Source organism: Mesoplodon mirus (assembly GCF_964341445.2).
Source record: "Mesoplodon mirus genome assembly, chromosome: 2".
Lineage (NCBI taxonomy): Eukaryota > Metazoa > Chordata > Mammalia > Artiodactyla > Ziphiidae > Mesoplodon > Mesoplodon mirus.
In genome coordinates this window covers 185,583,911-185,601,430 of record NC_138977.1, presented here as the reverse complement: position 1 = coordinate 185,601,430, position 17,520 = coordinate 185,583,911, and the positions used below count along the sequence as shown (strand labels likewise).

The following is a 17,520-nucleotide window of genomic DNA, read 5'->3' as shown; positions in this document are numbered from 1 at the left end:
CCCCACCCCCCTCCTCGGCAGTAATTTTGGACTCTGAACTCCAGCTCCTGCTTGGACTGAGGGACTCCGCTGGGCGCGTAGCACCCAGCAACCTGACCTCAAAGAAGCGTGGGCGGCACAGCTACACTGTGGTAAAATTGTCTGTTACGTACTAGTCCTTCCCGTCGTCACAGGCCAGCCAGTACCGTGTCCGGGCGAGGCCACCGCCGTGCCTCCATCAGCCTCCTGGCCCAGCGGCTGAACAGTCTGCGGAGGGCGGGCTGCGAATGGGGGCAGAGGCGGCTCAGCAGTGCCCCCTCGAGGCACTGCTGAGCCGGGCGGCGGTTTCCCTTCTGCGCTCCCGAGTTCCTCCTACTTCTTCCTTGCCCCGCCCCCATCCAAACCGGATGTTATCCGACGTCCCATAGTTCCTTGCGAGTGGCGGGCCTGATAGCAAGTCTGGGGGCCAGCGCGCGTGTTCAACTCGTCCTTGTTGGAGTTGTTTCATTGTGCCCGGGCGCTGTACGAGATTGGGGCCTGGTCAGTGCTTCGTCTGCGGATGCAATGGCGCTTCTCCGGGGCGTGTGGGGCGTGCTGAGTGCTCTGGGAAAGTCAGGAGCGGACCTCTGCGCGGGATGTGGCAGTCGACTGCGCTCTCCTCTCAGGTAGGACTGCTCGCCTGCGCCTCCGGAGGCGGCAGGGCTCAGGACCCCCTGGGGTTGGAATGTAGACGCTTTTCTCCGCTTTCTGCCCCTCCTAAAAGGTTAGGGCCGAGTTGGCCCTGTGATTCAGACCTCGACCTTGCCACGGGGATGGTGGCTTTGAGACCAGGCCTTACTGCATCAGTACCCCGTGCCTTGCTTCCGGCTACCTTTCCCCTCCTCCCCTCCCCTTTTTACTGTCTAACCTTGGAGCACCTGGTTCGGTGTCCCCTACGAAGTCGCTCCAAGAGTCTCCTGCCTTCATCTAGGCATTAAGGAGGCGGGGCCCAGGAGCTGGAGTGTACACGCTTTCCTCCACTGTCTGCCCTTCCTAGGAGGTAAGGGCTTTGAGACTTAAGTTTTGCAAGCTTTTGCCTCTGGATAGGACAGGATTTTAAATGTCATTATCTTTTTTGTCGAAGGTGTGAGATACATAGCATCTTGTTGACATCTTGTTTGGCATCTGTGTTCAGATCCTTACGAATATGGGCACTTAAATGCTTAACATTGGTTATTTTCTTTTTATTTGTATGTAGTTTTGCGAATGTACCAAGATGGTTTTCATCTAACTTCATTGGTTATCCAAAGAAACCTATGACTTCATACGTTCGATTTTCTAAAGAACAGCTACCCATATTTAAAGCTCAGAACCCAGGTGAGGAGTTTGGGCTATATACTCTTCTTTGATGTTATAAAGAGGCCACTAAGCAGTTAAATTGGAAACTTGATTTTCACTACCAACGCATCCAGTGAATGCAGAAACATAACGATTCTGTTTGATGTTCTGTAAAATAGGAGGTATAACATATTTTTTTACCAAATAAAAATGCTTTAAATGTAATTGAGAACTAGTGAAAGGTATTTTTAAAATAGCATGCAGAGTGGAAAGCACCCAGGGAAGAGGATGAAAAAGCTGAATTTTGGGCCTTTTTGCCATTGGCCCAGAGGACCATTGATGAATCATTTTACCTTTTGCTTAGCCCCTGCTTCTGCCAGTGGGAATTATTTATAAAGTTGCAATGAAATAACTTATGTGGACATGTTATGTAAACTTTAAAGCTCTACACAAATTACTGTTAATTTCAGGAGCTTTTTCACTGAAAGTTCTTGAGTTCCTGAAAATTTCCAGTTAGGAGGTTTGTTGACTCCCTAGAAAGGGTGTGGGTCTTTATTTAGGTTACAGTGTGAAGATAATGACTAAATTAGTAATTGCTGACCTTTGCTTATGATTTCTAAAGCCTTTTCACATGCAGTACATCACAGGGCACTTGTGAAAATCAAATGAGCTGTTAGTCTTACATTATAAAGAACTGGTTTAAGAGACATGCTTCAGTACTCACATCTTTTAAAATGTAGGAGTTGAAACTAACAAGTGGTTTGTTAAATCATTTTTACCCTGTCATTCCAGTTAAGATGAGGAAGGCAATGGGGAATAATGAATTGGTTTTAGTATAATTTAGTTTGTTTGCAAATGGTATTTCTGTAATTGATATACAAGGTGGTGTTACATGAATCAAGACTATATTTTGTTGTTTAGTCAGGTTTAGTGAACTTGATAATTCCTGAATAATTGTAGACACTGATTATGCAATGACTTAAATAGTAATCAATTTCTGAGGACCATTTTGGTGGTAATAATCCCTAATTATTAGATAACAGACTTTAACAATGTTAGAAAATATTAAATTATTTATCGTATTTAAATTAGTTGGTTAGAGAAAAGCTAAATCATTGTATTAAGTTGTGTGTGGTATAGAGGTATCTGTAAAAATACTTAATTTTAGAGCTAATGGATTATGCTTTGCTTTAGAAATTGATCCTGAGACATAAAATTGTGACATCAATTTTTACTTTATTTCATTTCATAGATGCGAAAAATTCAGAACTAATTAAAAAAATCGCTGAGCTATGGAGGGAACTTCCTGTTGCAGAGAAAAAGGTAAGCATATAAGTTTTCAACATTGCTGACCAGTTATTCTGTAGTTAAGAACAATTGTCATGTCCTTTATGGAACCAGATGACCCAGAGTTTTTTTTTTTTTTTAACATCCATTATCTACAAAGGAACTTCATATGTTCTGATCCACATAAATGATGAGAATATGGATGTATGGGAGTGGAGATGAAGGGTTGGCAGCAATTTGAAGTTGAAGGCTAATTACTGGACTGTCACCTCAGTAATCATGTATATGAAAAATACATGACTTATAAATGTGATCCGAGAGCACATTTTTCACTTGGTGGTTCAGTCTGTCTTTACCTGAAGTCATGCAGTTGTCTTTCCCTGACAGGTGTGCTATGTTTAATTAGTCAACAAGTTTATTGACTTCTTATATGAGTTTTCTATTTATAGATATACGAAGATGCTTACAGGACAGACTGGCAGGCATACAAAGAAGAGATAAACAGAATTCAAGAACAGCTAACTCCAAGTCAACTGGTATCTTTGGAAAAAGAAATCATGCAGAAACGTTTAAAAAAGAAAGCGTTAATAAAGAAGAGAGTGAGTATCATTGAAATATTCTTTTCCTTTGGCAAATAACTGAAATATATATATCTATGAGTATAGGTGTTTTTGTCTTATTTTAATGACATGGTAGAATGTCATCAAGTGTACTCTAGTTAGGAAAAAATAGGATAGTTCCCTTCTGCCACTAGAACCACTTGCCTTTGAGTCTGTTTTGGAAACCCTTTTTGCTACTTCTGGATGCATCTAAATTTAAGATATATAGTTAGGACTGGCATGAAAGCTGTAGGAACAGAGTTATGAAACAGCCAAATCAGGAATAGCAAGAATCTTGCTTCTGGGTCTTGTCTAGAATAACCTACTGATTTGAATTGTTCTATAGGTAATGGTGAATTTGATTCTGAATATTGCTGAAGAGACTGAATTAATTAACTCTACAATGTTTAAAAAGTGCCTATTGTATCTAATCAAATAAGAAGTGCCTTTAGGATGAAATCCTGTTTTTCCTCATTAAAAAAAAACCCACGTTTCAAAATTAGTGGTTTCCAGCTTAAGGTATTAATTCATATAAATTCCACTATTTGATAGTTAGACTACATCTTTCTGTAGTATTAGGTGTGAGGTGGAGAACTTGCTGGTCCAGTACATATACAATAGAAAAGGGTCATCAGAGTTAAAACTATTTCTCTGGAAAAGTAGATTCTAGCCTTTAATGTGAGGTGCTAGGATCTTTCTCCCTAACCCTAATGTCTTAGGCCCTCCTAGCACTCGGGTTGAGGACTCATCCAATTTCATGTCAATGATAGTAATCTGAGACTGCTGATCCAATTAGAAAAAGGAAGCCAGAAAAGATACTAAGAGTGAGAAATAACAGTCTCTGCATAGGGTTGGTACTTGGTAAACTAGGGTTTACTCTCCCTTTTTTGCTCTCCCTTTCTCCTTAATGCACCCAAACCAGTATTTAGAGTGGGGAGGACCAGAAATGAGGATTGGGCAGATATAAGGGGTTTCCTAGTTAAATATTTTTTCTGTTCCTTTCTCTGTTCTCCTCATATTCCCATTACATGTGTGTTATACCTATTGTAGTTGTCCCATGGTTGTTGGATATTCTGTTATGTTTTCTTTTCTTTTCAGTCTTTGTTCTCTTTGCTTTTGGGTTTTCGAGGATTCTTTTTTTTTTTTTTGGCTGCGCCATGCAGCTTGTTCCCTGACCAGGGATCAAATCCGTGCCCCCTGAAGTGGAAGCTCGGAGTCCTAACCACTGGACTGCCAGGGAATTCCCTCTGTTAGTGTTTTTTATCTCTGGCACTTCTTTTTTAAAAAAAAAATGATTGTGCACTTATTTTATTTATTTATTTTTGGCTGCGTTGGGTCTTCGTTGCTGTGTGCAGGCTTTCTCTAGTTGCGGCGAGTGGGGGCTACTCTTCATTGTGGTGCGCGGGCTTCTCACTGCTGTGGTTTCTCTTGTTGCAGAGCACAGGCTGTAGGTGCGTGGGCTTCAGTAGTTGTGGCATGTGGGCTCTAGAGCGCAGGCTCAGTAGTTGTGGCACACGGGCTTAGTTGCTCTGCGGCATTTGGGATCTTCCCGGACCAGGGATCGAACCCATGTCTCCTGCATTGGCAGGTGGATTCTTAACCACTGCGCCACCCGGGAAGTCCCTCTAGCACTTATTTTTGGTTCTTAGGATTTCCATCTCTGCTTACAATGCCCATCTGTTCTTGCAAGCTGTCTAGAATCCTTAGCATATTAATCACAGTTGTTTTAAAATTCTGGTCTGATAATTACAGCATCCCTGCCATGTCTAGTTCTGAGGATTGCTTTGTCTCTTCAAATTAGGTTTTTTGCCTTTTAGTATGCCTTGAAATTTTTTCTTGATAGCTGGACATGACGTGTTGGGTAAAAAGAAATGCTGTATATAGGCCTTAGTAATGTAGTAAGGCATGGGGACAAGGGAAGCATTCTACAGTCCTGTGATTAGGTCTTGGTCTTTTAATGAGCCTATGCCTTGGCACTGTGAAGTTCACAAGTGTTTCTTAGTTTTTCCTCCCCTTTGTAGGTGGTACAGGATGGCTAGAATAAGCTGTAGTCAGGTATTTCCTTTCATTGAAGTCAGTTAAGCTCTGATAGTGTACCAGCAGGTTAGGTTCTGATTAACTAGTTTCCCCTGAGGGCAGGCCTTGTTAAGAAAAATAAAATGCTCAGGCATTTCAAAATGTTTCCTGTTCCTCTCATCCTGCTGAAAGCAAGAGGGGATTTTTTCTTGATATTTACTGTTGGAATCTGGTCAAGTTCCTAGGGATAAACCTCACAATGTGAGGTCCTTCCTATGACTGGGTAACTCTCAGAGTTGTCCGCATGGAGCCTCCAGCAGTTTAACTGCAGTTCAGTTTCCTCCCCGGCACTGGTTTCCGTTTCTGAGTCTCTGCTCCGGTAAGCCTCGACTCCCTGTGTTCACCCCTCTGTGTCTGTCTCTTCAGTCTTGGGGGCAGCAGTTTGCCATGTGTCCTCTCTTCTGTGCATCCAAGAGGAGTTGTTGATTTTCCAGTCTGTTCAGCTTTATCTTTGTTAGGATGGAGTGGTGATTTCCAAACTCCTTACATGTGGAACCGGAAACCTGAAGTCTGAGTGTTTCCATTCTTTCCCTCTGTTGGAATTTTTCTTTCCATTAGAATCCCAGTTCCAACTAGTTAGAGAGTAGGTGAGAAGTGTGGGAACCAGGAAGTTGCAGGTGAAGCACCTAGGAGAGAAATCCCTAGCAGTAGCTCTAGAAACAAAAGGGGAAATGCATAGTTAAGTTGTAAAATGCCTAGTTTCCTGACTGAGAGGTTCAGGGCCAAGAAAGTGATCTCTACTTGTAAATCAGAGAAGCCCTACTTTTACTTATGAATGAAAGTTGGGTTTGTTATTGACTGTAACCAAATTGCCATTAAAAGCTCCATCATTTTACAAATTACTATTAAATTCAGCAACTAAATAAGTTAAGATGATGCAATATCTTTCATTAGATAATGCATCCCCCTGACCCCTTTTGATACCTAGTAAAAAGAATTGAAATTAACATATCTGTTGAGGGTTAAAGGTTGAGAGACATGCAGGGAAGGAAATGAAATGAGAGATTATTAAACAGATACTCTAATGTTCTTGAGTTGTGGTGGAGACATGTAGTGCTTTGGCCAAGGAGATGGTGGTGTACAAAAAGATTTTGTACATATGTGCTCAGTTATTCAGTTCATGGAGACCATGAAAATAATATGTAAAGGAAATGTTTTTGTATGAAAAATAACTCACAAAATCTATTAGAATTTTCAAACAGTACTATAAAAATTCTGACCCCAAGAGGGAACAATCACATACTTTATATAAGAATCATAATGTTCACTTTAAAGAACATTCTGTAATGCATAGTAGTGAATAAAGTTTTTCTGTAGGTGAAATTAAGTCTCATAGAGGTTAAAACTTTATCTCACTCTTCCATTTTTATTACTTAGGAGTTAACAATGCTTGGAAAACCGAAAAGACCTCGCTCAGCTTATAACATTTTTATAGCTGAACGCTTTCAGGAAGCTAAGGATGGTACATCACAGGTAAAACAGAGCTGTGTTTATTTTAAAAATTTTTGTTTATTCTAATTTTAAAAATACCTAGACAGGAAATTTTAGGGGTGCCACATGTCACATGGTGAAGAAAAGTGGTAAATTACTATAAACAAATACTATATACAAATAAGGCCCTCTTTCTTGTATCTCTTTTAAAGAAGAATCCTTTTTCTTACCACATACAAGTAATTTGAATATGTAGTTACCTATATATATATATATATATAGAGAGAGAGTCAACTTTTAAAATTCAAAAAACATATAAAATTTTCAGCTTTATAGGGTTGTTAAAGTTCTGGAGACTTCTTATCCAGCAGTTCTTAACTGTTTTACAGTCACTGGGAAAGTAGGGTTGAGGTGTAATATTTTGTACTGGGATTTGAGTGTAACCTATGGCTTCATGTTACATCCTTTAATAAAATTTTAGTTTTGCCCACAGGAATGTATTACACATGTGAATGTCATATGAATGTGCAGAAAAAAAAAAGCTTGTCGTTCCTGCTGTGGCTTAGTGTTTCTTTTATTTCCTTCTTAGAGGCTCCAAATTGACAATTGTATTTTTCCTTTTATAATAAGCCATGGTAAGAGAAGTCGGTTCAGATTCCTAATTCTTGTCAATCTGAGATGAAGGTGTTTTGCCACTCTGTCTCTTTGGGTTACTTAGATCATTTTACAAATCCTGTTGAACATATGATTAAATAATATATATATGTGATGTACTTTTTCCTGGCCATATACTTTTACTGATTTACTCCCCTTGGGATTTTAAATTTAGTTTCCATGGCCCTGCATTACTGAAAAAGCAAGCCTATTTATTTTTTTAGTTGGAATTTGCTCAGTCACTAACTTACCTTGGATTTATTGATAGTCTTCTTATTAGTATAAGAAGGTTATATGCTTGAAAATCCTGAATCAGTGGTTCTCAACTCTGACTGCATCTTGGAATCACTTCAGAAGCTTCATGGCTGGGCCTTATCCCTGGAAATTAAAATTAACTCAATTATATGATTTTTATTCATGCAAAAAATACATCCTCATAGTTTAAAGAATCAAAATAAGGCTTGTTATGAAAGATACTAGTTTTACCGTGCTGTCGTATTCCTTACTCCAGAATTAATACATTCTGTTTTAGTTGATTCTTGTGGTATTTACCTCCATATCTCTAAATAATGTTCTGTATCGTTACTTCCTGATTTTTTTTTAATTCTAAGCATTACATATATTTTAGGCATTACCTCTCACTATTTGATGATCATTTAACTCTTTCTTATTCTGCTGTTCACATTTCCATCATCCTACCTCCCAATATAGTTATCATAATTTTGTTTAGATCAATATTGAGTACTTAACATTATTATGATAATGTAGACCATATCCTTGGCTGAGGTGTTCCATTTGCTATGATTATTTTTCCTTTCTTGCAAAACTTTCCCTGAAATTGATTGTCTTGTTTTTGTATTTGCTTATTTTTTTTATGTACTATCCATAATTCCACCCAAATTCTTCAATATTCACTAGCTTTGAGTACATTTAGATGCATTAACTATTCTGTCAGTTTCAATCAGAACCTCTGATTTGTTCCAGTTTGGTTGTTGCCTTCTATGCTTAGTGCATAGCTGACATCCTGGATCTTCATCATCATCCTTGTGGTGCTTTTGCTTCTTCTGTTGTCTTTCTTGGTTTACTGATTCTATTACAGCATCTCCCCCAGTAAGAGTACATGGGAGATTAATGTTTTGAGTTCTTGCATGTCTAAAAATGTCTACATTTGTTTGATAGTTTGACTTGACATAGAATTCTAGGAAATCATGTTCTTTGAAAAATGTTAAAATATTGTTCCTTTCTCTGGTAGCTTTTTAAATTGCTTTTGAGAAGTATAAAGCCGTTTTGATTGTTGGTCTTTTGACTGTGATCTGTTTTCTTTTTTCTCCCCTCCTCTTTTTTCTTTGTTCTGACTCTCTGAACAATTGTTTATGCATCTTCTGAACTGGTCCTCTAGTTTTCTTAGCTTTTCTGTATTGTTTTCTCTTGGCCTTTTTTGCTTTTCTTTCTGGGATATACATTTTCACTTAATCTCCCTGTTTTCAGCATGTTACCATTGCCCCAACTGTACTGGGTATCCACAGAGTAACTATTTTACCCTTTTAAGAGGATGAATATCATAGCATCTGCCCATGGTGGGGACTTAACCTCTTTTTTAAACAGACTTTCAGTTGATCCTCGTGTTTTAGCCTGACCTTCACCTCTATTTTATACCTGTCTGGTGCTGCCAAATTCCTGAGCTACTTGAGAATTCTGCATTGTAAATCAATTTGCCTTTTACTTTTTTGGGTTTAGTTATCATTTCTCCACCTGCTTTTCAGCTTCCAAAATGCTGTGTTGGTACTGCCCTCTCCTGTTGTCTTTGTCCATGTGGTTTTTATGCCTTAAGAAATTTTAGTTTAATTAAAAATAAATAAATAAACCACAGAAATGTATTGCTTACATTTCTGCAGGTTAGGAAATCCAAGATCAAGGCACCATCATGGTGAGGGCCCTTTTCTGGTTCATAGCTGGCACCTTCTTACTGTGTCCTCACATGGTGGAAAGGCTCATTTAATGGGGTTTTAGGAAGCAACAAAAGTAAATATCTTTCCATCCCTTTAATTTCTTTTCATGATTTATTTTTTTAGGTGAAAGATTATTCATGCAACTTCACAAATTATTGTTTAACGCATTGAGTGAAACTTTATGGATTAAATATATTTTTTGAATTTATTTATTTTATTATTTATTTTTGGCTATGTTGGGTCTTCGTTGCTGCACACAGGCTTTCTCTAGATGTGGCGAGTGGGGGTTATTCTTTGTTGCAGTGTGCTGGCTTCTCATTGCAGTGGCTTCTCTTGTTGTGAGCACGGGCTCTAGGCGCACGGGCTTCAGTAGTTGTGGAGCATGGGCTTAGTTGCTCTGCGGCATTTGGCATCTTCCCGGAGCAGGGATCAAACCTGTGTCTCCTGCATTGGCAGGCGGATTCTTAACCACTGTGTCACCAGGGAAGTCCCTATGGATTAAATATAAGCAAAAAGATATGTTATGAAAGAATTGAGAGCATTAAAGCAATTCTTTCCAAAGCTAAGAGAACAGTTATTTAGTAACCATCCCTGAATATACTGAATGTGTTTATAAGTTTAAAATATTCAAAACATAGGCTCGGATACTATCTGGTACCTCATTTTTTCTTAATAAGAAAATAAAATTCAGTCAAAGTTCTGGTCAGAATAGTAAAGTTCATTGTTTTAACTCTACTTCTCCTTAAAATCACTGATGATATTCTCCTAGCTTTAAACAGGTACTTTTCAAACCATATCCCTCTTTCCCTTACATTCTCCTTCTCCTATCCCTCTGTCTCTTCTCTGCCCGTTATTCTCCACCGACTCATTTTTCCCTTCTGTCTTTGCTCTCTGGTAGCAACAGCACAAGCTGTGTGAAGCGTACTCACTCTCCTCTCTGCCTCTCCTCCCGCTATGGGATCCCTGCATCCCTTTAATTTTATAGATGAAGAACCAAGCCTAAGGGAGGTAATACGACTTTTTCCAAGTCACATAGTTAAGTTCAGCTAAGTAGAATAAGAACTGGTGTTGTATTTTTCCTATGACTACACCTAAACATGTTGGCACAAATTTTAGAAGAAAACATTAAGCTACAGAGAGGAAATAAAACACTTAGTCTTTGAAGTTAGTCTATGACAGAATGTAGTTTATACTTGAATATTAATGTTTCTGAATCCAAAAAGATAAATATCTGTACAGGAAAAGGAACCATCAACAAAATGAAAAGTCATCCTACCAAATGGGAGAAGATATTTGCAGATGATTTAAAGAATTCATACAACTCAGCAAAAAAAAAAAAAAAAAAGAAAAAAATCTGATTAAAAAATGGGCAAAGGATCTGAATAGACATTTTTCCAAAGAAAGATGTAGAGATGGCTAACAAGTACCTGAAAAGGTGCTCAACATCACTAACAGGGAAATGTAAATCAGAACTACAATGAGATATCAGCTCATACCTGTTAGAATGGCTATTGTCAGAAAAACCCAGGAAATAACAAGTGTTGGTAAGGATGTGGTAAAGAGGGAACTCTTGTGCTAAAATACTAACTCAAAAAGATATATACACCCCCATGTTCACTGAAGTATTATTTACAATAGCCAAGACATGGAAGCAATGTAAGTGTCCATTGATGGATGAATGGATAAAGAAAATGTGTATATGCAGTGGAATGTTATTCAGCTATCATAAATAAGGGAGTTTTGCCATCTGTGACAACATGAATGGTCCTTGAGAGTATTATGCTAAGTGAAAAAAAATCAGAGAAAGACAACATATAATCTCATTTATATGTGGAATCTTAAAAAAAGAGCTCATAGACATAGATAACAGATTGGTGTTTGCTAGAGTTGGCGGGTGGGGATGGGGGTCAAAATGGGTGGAGGAGGTCAAAAGGTACAAACTTCCAGTTATAAATAAATAAGTCCTGGCAATGTAAGGTACAATATGGTGACTGTAGTAAATACTGTACTGCACATTTAAAAGTTGCTAAGAGAGTAGATCCTAAAAGTTCTCATCACACACAAAAATTTGTAACCATGTAAGGTGATGGATGTTAACTAGACTTACTTTGATCATTCTGCAATATATACAAATACCTAATCGTTATGTTGTACACCTGAAACTAATGTTATTTGTCAATTATATCTCAGATTTTAAAAAGATACCTTTTAAAATACCTTCATACCATTAATTTTTGTACATTTTAACAGTTTAATAATTTTTACTTAGAAAAAAATGTTAAGAATTGATGAATCTTTGCTTGTGATTCTTGATATCTGAGTGTTTGTTGTTGGAATGAATAATAATAAAACATTTTTCTTTAATCATTGAAATCCCTATATCTGGTACTTAAAGATATGTTGTTTTACAGGTAAAGCTGAAAACTATAAATGAAAGCTGGAAAAATCTCTCCAGTACTCAAAAGCAAGTAAGTAGTATGGTTTTAGTCTCAAGTGTCTAGTTAGAATATCTATGAGAATATGTTAGAGCAAGGCTTGATTCATGTGAAAGCAACCTTATATTACACAAAGTATTATAAAATTATTTTCATATTCTTGGAACCAATTTGGCTTTTCTCTTTTGGTAGTTTTTTTTTTAATTGGCTTCATTTTATTTTATTTTTAAAAATATTTATTTATTATTTTTGGCTGTGTTGTGGCACACGGGAACTTTCGTTGCAGCATGGGCTCTTCATTGCAGTGCACGGGCTTCTCTCTACTTGTGGCGCGGTGGCTTCTCTCTAGTTGCGGCACGTGGGCTTAGTTGCCCTATGGCAGGCATGTGGGATCTTAGTTCCCTGACCATGGATTGAACCCACGTCCCCTGCATTGGAAAGCAGATCCTTTTATTTATTTATATATAAATAAATACACACATACATACATTACATAAATTTAGGCTGCATTGGGTCTTTGTTGCTGCTCGTGGGCTTTCTCTAGTTGCAGTGAGCAGGGGCTACTCTTCATTGTGGTGCACAGGCTTCTCATTGTGGTGGCTTCTCTTGCTGTGGAGCATGGGCTGTAGGCACGTGGGCTTCAGTAGTTGTGGCGCACAGGCACAGTAGTTGCGGCTCGCAGGCTCTAGAGCACAGGCTCAGTAGTTGTGGCGCATGGGTTTAGCTGCTCTGTGGCATGTGGGATCTTCCCTGCCCAGGGCTCGAACCTGTGTCCCTTGCATTGGCAGGCGGATTCTTAACCACTACCCCACCAGGGAAGTCCCTGGTAGTTTTTTTTTTGTTTTAATTTATTTATTTTTGGCTGTGTTGGGTCTTCGTTGCTGCATGGGCTTTCTCTAGTTGCGGCGAGCAGGGGCTACTCTCTGTTGCAGTGTGCAGGCATCTCATTGTGGTGGCTTCTCGTTGTGGAGCACGGGCTCTAGGCATGCGGGCTTCAGTAGTTGTGGCGCACAGGCTCAGTAGTTATGGCTCACGGGCTCTAGAGCACAGACTCAGTAGTTGTAGTGCGCGGGCTTAGTTGCTCCGCGGCATGTGGGATCTTCCTGGCCCATGGCTTGAACCCGTGTCCCCCGCGTTGGCAGGCGGGTTCTTAACCACTGTGCCACCAGGGAAGCCCCTGGAAGGCAGATTCTTAACCACTGGACCACCAGGGAAGTCCCTGGTAGGTTTTTTTTGTTTTTGTTTTTTTAAATTAATTTATTTATTTTTGGCTGTGCTGCATCTTCGTTGCTGTGCAGGCTTTCTCTAGTTGCGGCGAGTGGGGGCTACTCTCTGTTGCGGTGTGCAGGTATCTCATTGTGGTGGCCTCTCATTGCAGAGCAGGGGCTCTAGGGCATGGGCTTCAGTAGTTGTGGCGCATGGGCTCAGTAGTTGTGGCTCACGGGCTTAGTTGCTCCGCAGCATGTGGGATCTTCCCGGACCAGGGATCGAACCCGTGTCCCCTGCATTGGCAGGTGGATTCTTAACCACTGCGCCACCAGGGAAGCCCCCTGGTACTTTTTGACTGCAAATAAAATTGGTATTTAAAAATGTCACTCAACTTAGTGTCACTGTATCCAGTGATAGTCACACCCTGCCCCTGTTCCTTTTCCATACTCCAAGCCCTGAAATTGTAAGAACTTCATTAATATTTAAAATGTTTATCTCTTACCTTTTTTCATCTAATTTTTATCTCATGAAAACATTCGTTTCCAATCCCCCCTTATACATGTAGAATAGTAAGGTAATTTCTAGAGTATATATAGGAAAGCATTCCAGAAATTAATTGTAAAGATTCCTCTAAAGAAATCTTTTTAACAATTACACTTTTTCTCAGGTATATATTCAACTTGCTAAAGATGATAAAGTTCGTTATTATAACGAAATGAAATCTTGGGAAGAACAGATGGTTGAAGTTGGACGAGATGATCTTGTACGACGCTCAGTGAAATACACAGCAAAATAGTGACCCTGAGAAGTATTAAAATAGAAGATTGAATTATGTTCATAATGGATAGACACAAGAAACCAATTAGGTCTCAATACCCAAAGCTGTTGTAAAATTAAAATGGATAAAAGTTGGTAAACATTTTTATTTAATTTCTTTTCTTTAGCCCATTGACTTCTGCCAGCCAATTCAGTACATTTTGTATTGGTGTCTTGCTTTGGAAAACCCAAACAGATAAGAGTTCATGCGGAATGTATTTTGTGTTTAGGAACCACTGAGCATCAAAATAATCCGTGAAATGTAACCGTGAATCATTTTACCTTTGATAAAGGTAAATCAGACTGTGAAGTTTTTTTATACTCTATGACTATGGAAAGAATATTCTTGTTTCCTTATATTATGGAGGCAGGAGTTTCCTTTTCAAAAGTGTCTCAAAGTTTGTAGAAGCCATAATGTTCTGTGATATAATTGTTCGTTTTTAATAGAGCATCAAGAACTCATGTTGGCAAATTCCAAATTGTAGGTATAATTCATATTGTAGTCAGAGTTGACAGTTGTACATGCAAGAGATTTCTGGTGTCAGTTGCAACTTTTATAAAAGGGATAGAGAAATTTATAAACCTTTTCCTCATTATCTTTTTTCCTAAATTAAAAACTAAAAAATTATGTACCATATCTATGCATATTGTTTTATATTGCATAGAGTAAAAATTTAAGTGTTTCCTAATTATATATTTTAAGGTGAGACATTCATTGTACAGCTTTCTGGGTTTTTTTTTTTTTTCTTTTTTTAAAGTAGGAATTTGTGGGCTTCCCTGGTGGCGCAGTGATTGAGAATCCGCCTGCCGATGCAGGGGACACGGGTTCGTGCCCCGGGCCGGGAAGATCCCACATGCCGCGGAGCGGCTGGGCCTGTGAGCCATGGCCGCTGAGCCTGCACGTCCGGAGCCTGTGTTCCACAACGGGAGAGGCCACAACAGTGAGAGGCCCGCGTACCGCAAAAAAAAAAAAAAAAAAAAAAAAAGGAATTTGTATTCTGAATTATTTTTTCTCTTATGTGAGTATATTTATCCAGAAAGTAGAGAACTTATTTGGTATAAGTTTTAAAATGAGAGATCTAAAAAAACACAAGTCTCCTGTCTCTAGATTTGGAGCCTGTAATTTTTAAACATTTTGCGTAACATATAGAAGCCTATGTATGGGACCCAGCTCTGGCCTGTTGGCGAAATCCAGCCCACTGCCTGCTTTTCATGGCCTTGTGAGGTAAGAATTGTGTTCACAATTTTAAATGGTTAAAAAAAAAGAATATTTCAAGGCACATGAAAATTAATGTGAAATTCAGTGTCCATAAATAATGTTTTATTGGAACACAGCCATACTCATTGCTTATGGCTGATTTTGTGCAACAGTGACAGAGTTGACTAGTTGTTACAGAGATGGATAGCCTGCAAAGACTGACCTGTACAGTGTGGAATGAGATGCTCTTAAATTATTTGCTATGGCTCAGTAAAATAAACCTTAAGAATTTGCCAGTTAGCATATAAACCTTACCATCCTTTAGCATTTGTTTATCCTCTTAGGAGAGTCAGGCAAAGGTTTTCAAAATCCTCACCAGCTTTTTGAGCAAAATATTCAACTGTCATTATCAGTTCACAGGAATAAGATAACTCAAAATTTATATTATACAAAATATTATGGCAAAAAATTGTGTATTCTCGATCTCCAGAAACGAAGATTTCTGTAGTTTGTGGATAGAAAATAAGTTAAAAGTCATGAAAAAATGACTTTTTACATACTGAATTTGGCAAAGGTAGGGACTGTAGAGAAAAATATAGCTTAAGAGAAGCCTAAGATTTAAATATATGAAGCTGAGTGTATTCAGACAACTTTCCCCTGTGGATAGGAATACAGGACAAAGTCTGCCATTAGGTAGATAGGCACCGTGGGTCTGAGGCTAGAGTATTTTGGGGAGTAAGGGTTAGGGAAGAAAAGGACGTGTGGTAGTGTCTATCACAAGCTTTTCTCAATTAGGTTTCCAGGAGAGAATTAAGCCCTAATTCCCTGTGGCATCTAGAATGGTACTGCTTTTGTATCATCCTCAGGAGAATGGAGAAAATAATCACTCAGATAATTTACTGTGTTCTGTGCTTCAGATGAGCCTAGGGAGCAGATAGGAGTCAGTGTTTGTAATGAATATTATAGAATGGGTGAGGTAGAGAAATGAGTTATGTAAACACCTGCAGGACAAGTGTAGTATAAAACACATCTTTGCAATTACTTTCTGAGCTCTTTTAGCATTTAACTACCTATATCATTTTATACCAAACACATTCAAATCTTATCTTCCTGAATATACTGGGAAGTTCAGTGTCTGGTAAGTTCTTAAATATTTACATCTTAATATAGGGAAGAAAAGTATGAAACAGTGAAAGGAGCTAGAGCAAAACCACTTTATGATAATATTTTATTTGTTTTTCTTTGTTTCTAAAAGAATGTCATTATTAATACTTTAAATATTAGGATAATCTGATTTCACACCTTTCTTAATAAACTTCAGTACCTGTTGAAGATTGGCATGCCATATATCAAATGCCATCCAGTTTAACAATGTACACAAATATTCTATTGTTATAAAGAATAAGAGCTTATATCAATAACCAGTGGCCAGTCATATAACACCTTACTTCTTAGACTTTTCTTCAATTGACCCAACAAAGTAATTGCTGTGATAGCTAAAGAATAGTGCCAGGGAAAAGATGCTGAGGAAATGAAAGCAGTGTTTATGCTTTTCTGAGCAGTTGGTCATAAAGAGATGTTTATACTTTTGTTCATTAGAGTACTGGTATTAGATATTTTGAAATAAATAGATGATGGGTATGTGTGTAATTATTTTACTTTCTGATGTTTAAGGGATATTATGTGCAGATTCAGCCTACTGTAATCATGTAATTTTGCTATTGCTTTTGGCTAACTCCTTTTTTGGAAATGCCACTTTCTTTTTTTAAATAGTTGGCTATGAATGTGTATATTTAAATTTCTGAATTAAAATGATATTACTACAAGTAGAGTTAAAGTAACTAGAAAACTTTATTGATTTTTCTGACATTTACTGTACCTAAAATTAATCGCCACCAGGTTGTGCTAAAGCAGCAGGAAGTTCTTACATAGTTAAGTAGTAAGTATCCATTATTTCTCTTAATTTTATCAATCTTTTTACTATAAGAATTCTCTCAAGAATACTCTCTTACTTTCCTCTCCTCACAGCCACTCTCCCTTCTTCTTTTCAAAGCTCCAAGTTCTTACAGACAAATTTGAAAATGTTAGAAGCACAGACTGTATGTTTTGAAATTTTAAAGCAGTAATACTTTTTTTTTAAATACTTTTTTTTAAATTGAACCTTTGGGAAGAATAAGAAATGAACATATTTAATACTTTGAATTTGTAAAACTTTCCAAACATAAAGTAAAACTATACAAAGCTAGTATCATCAGTCTCTCACATTGTTCACAAATAAAGTACTTTTGGTAATTGATTAAATCATTGACTATATTTAATGGAAAATACATGAAACATGAAACTATTTTCTAGCACATTAAAAAATACTAAAAAAAAAAATTTTTTTTTTACTAGCTAAGAAGCTACATACTTAAAATTGACCCTAAACAAGAATTTTAAATTAGCTAAACATTTAAAAATCACACTAGGGCTTCCCTGGTGGTGCAGTGGTTGAGAGTCCGCCTGCCAATGCAGGGGAGGCGTGTTCGTGCCCCGGTCCGGGAAGATCCCATATGCCATGGAGCGGCTGG

General features: G+C 38.1%; 1 protein-coding gene across 2 annotated transcripts; it reads left to right on the top strand.

Annotated features, from left to right (window-relative positions):
• The first annotated feature begins 415 nt into the window (after positions 1–415).
• Positions 416–17,251, top strand: TFAM (transcription factor A, mitochondrial). Of its 2 annotated transcripts, XM_082635572.1 has the most exons (7): positions 416–644; positions 1,217–1,335; positions 2,549–2,619; positions 3,033–3,182; positions 6,636–6,731; positions 11,704–11,760; positions 13,604–17,251. In XM_082635572.1, exons 1-7 carry the CDS (start codon positions 544–546, stop codon positions 13,730–13,732), a joined length of 723 nt encoding a protein of 240 aa, XP_082491698.1. In that variant the 5' UTR covers positions 416–543; the 3' UTR covers positions 13,733–17,251. The 2 variants fall into 2 exon arrangements, with proteins under 2 accessions (XP_082491698.1, XP_082491699.1); XM_082635573.1 differs by lacking the exon at positions 6,636–6,731.
• Positions 17,252–17,520: the final 269 nt, after the last annotated feature.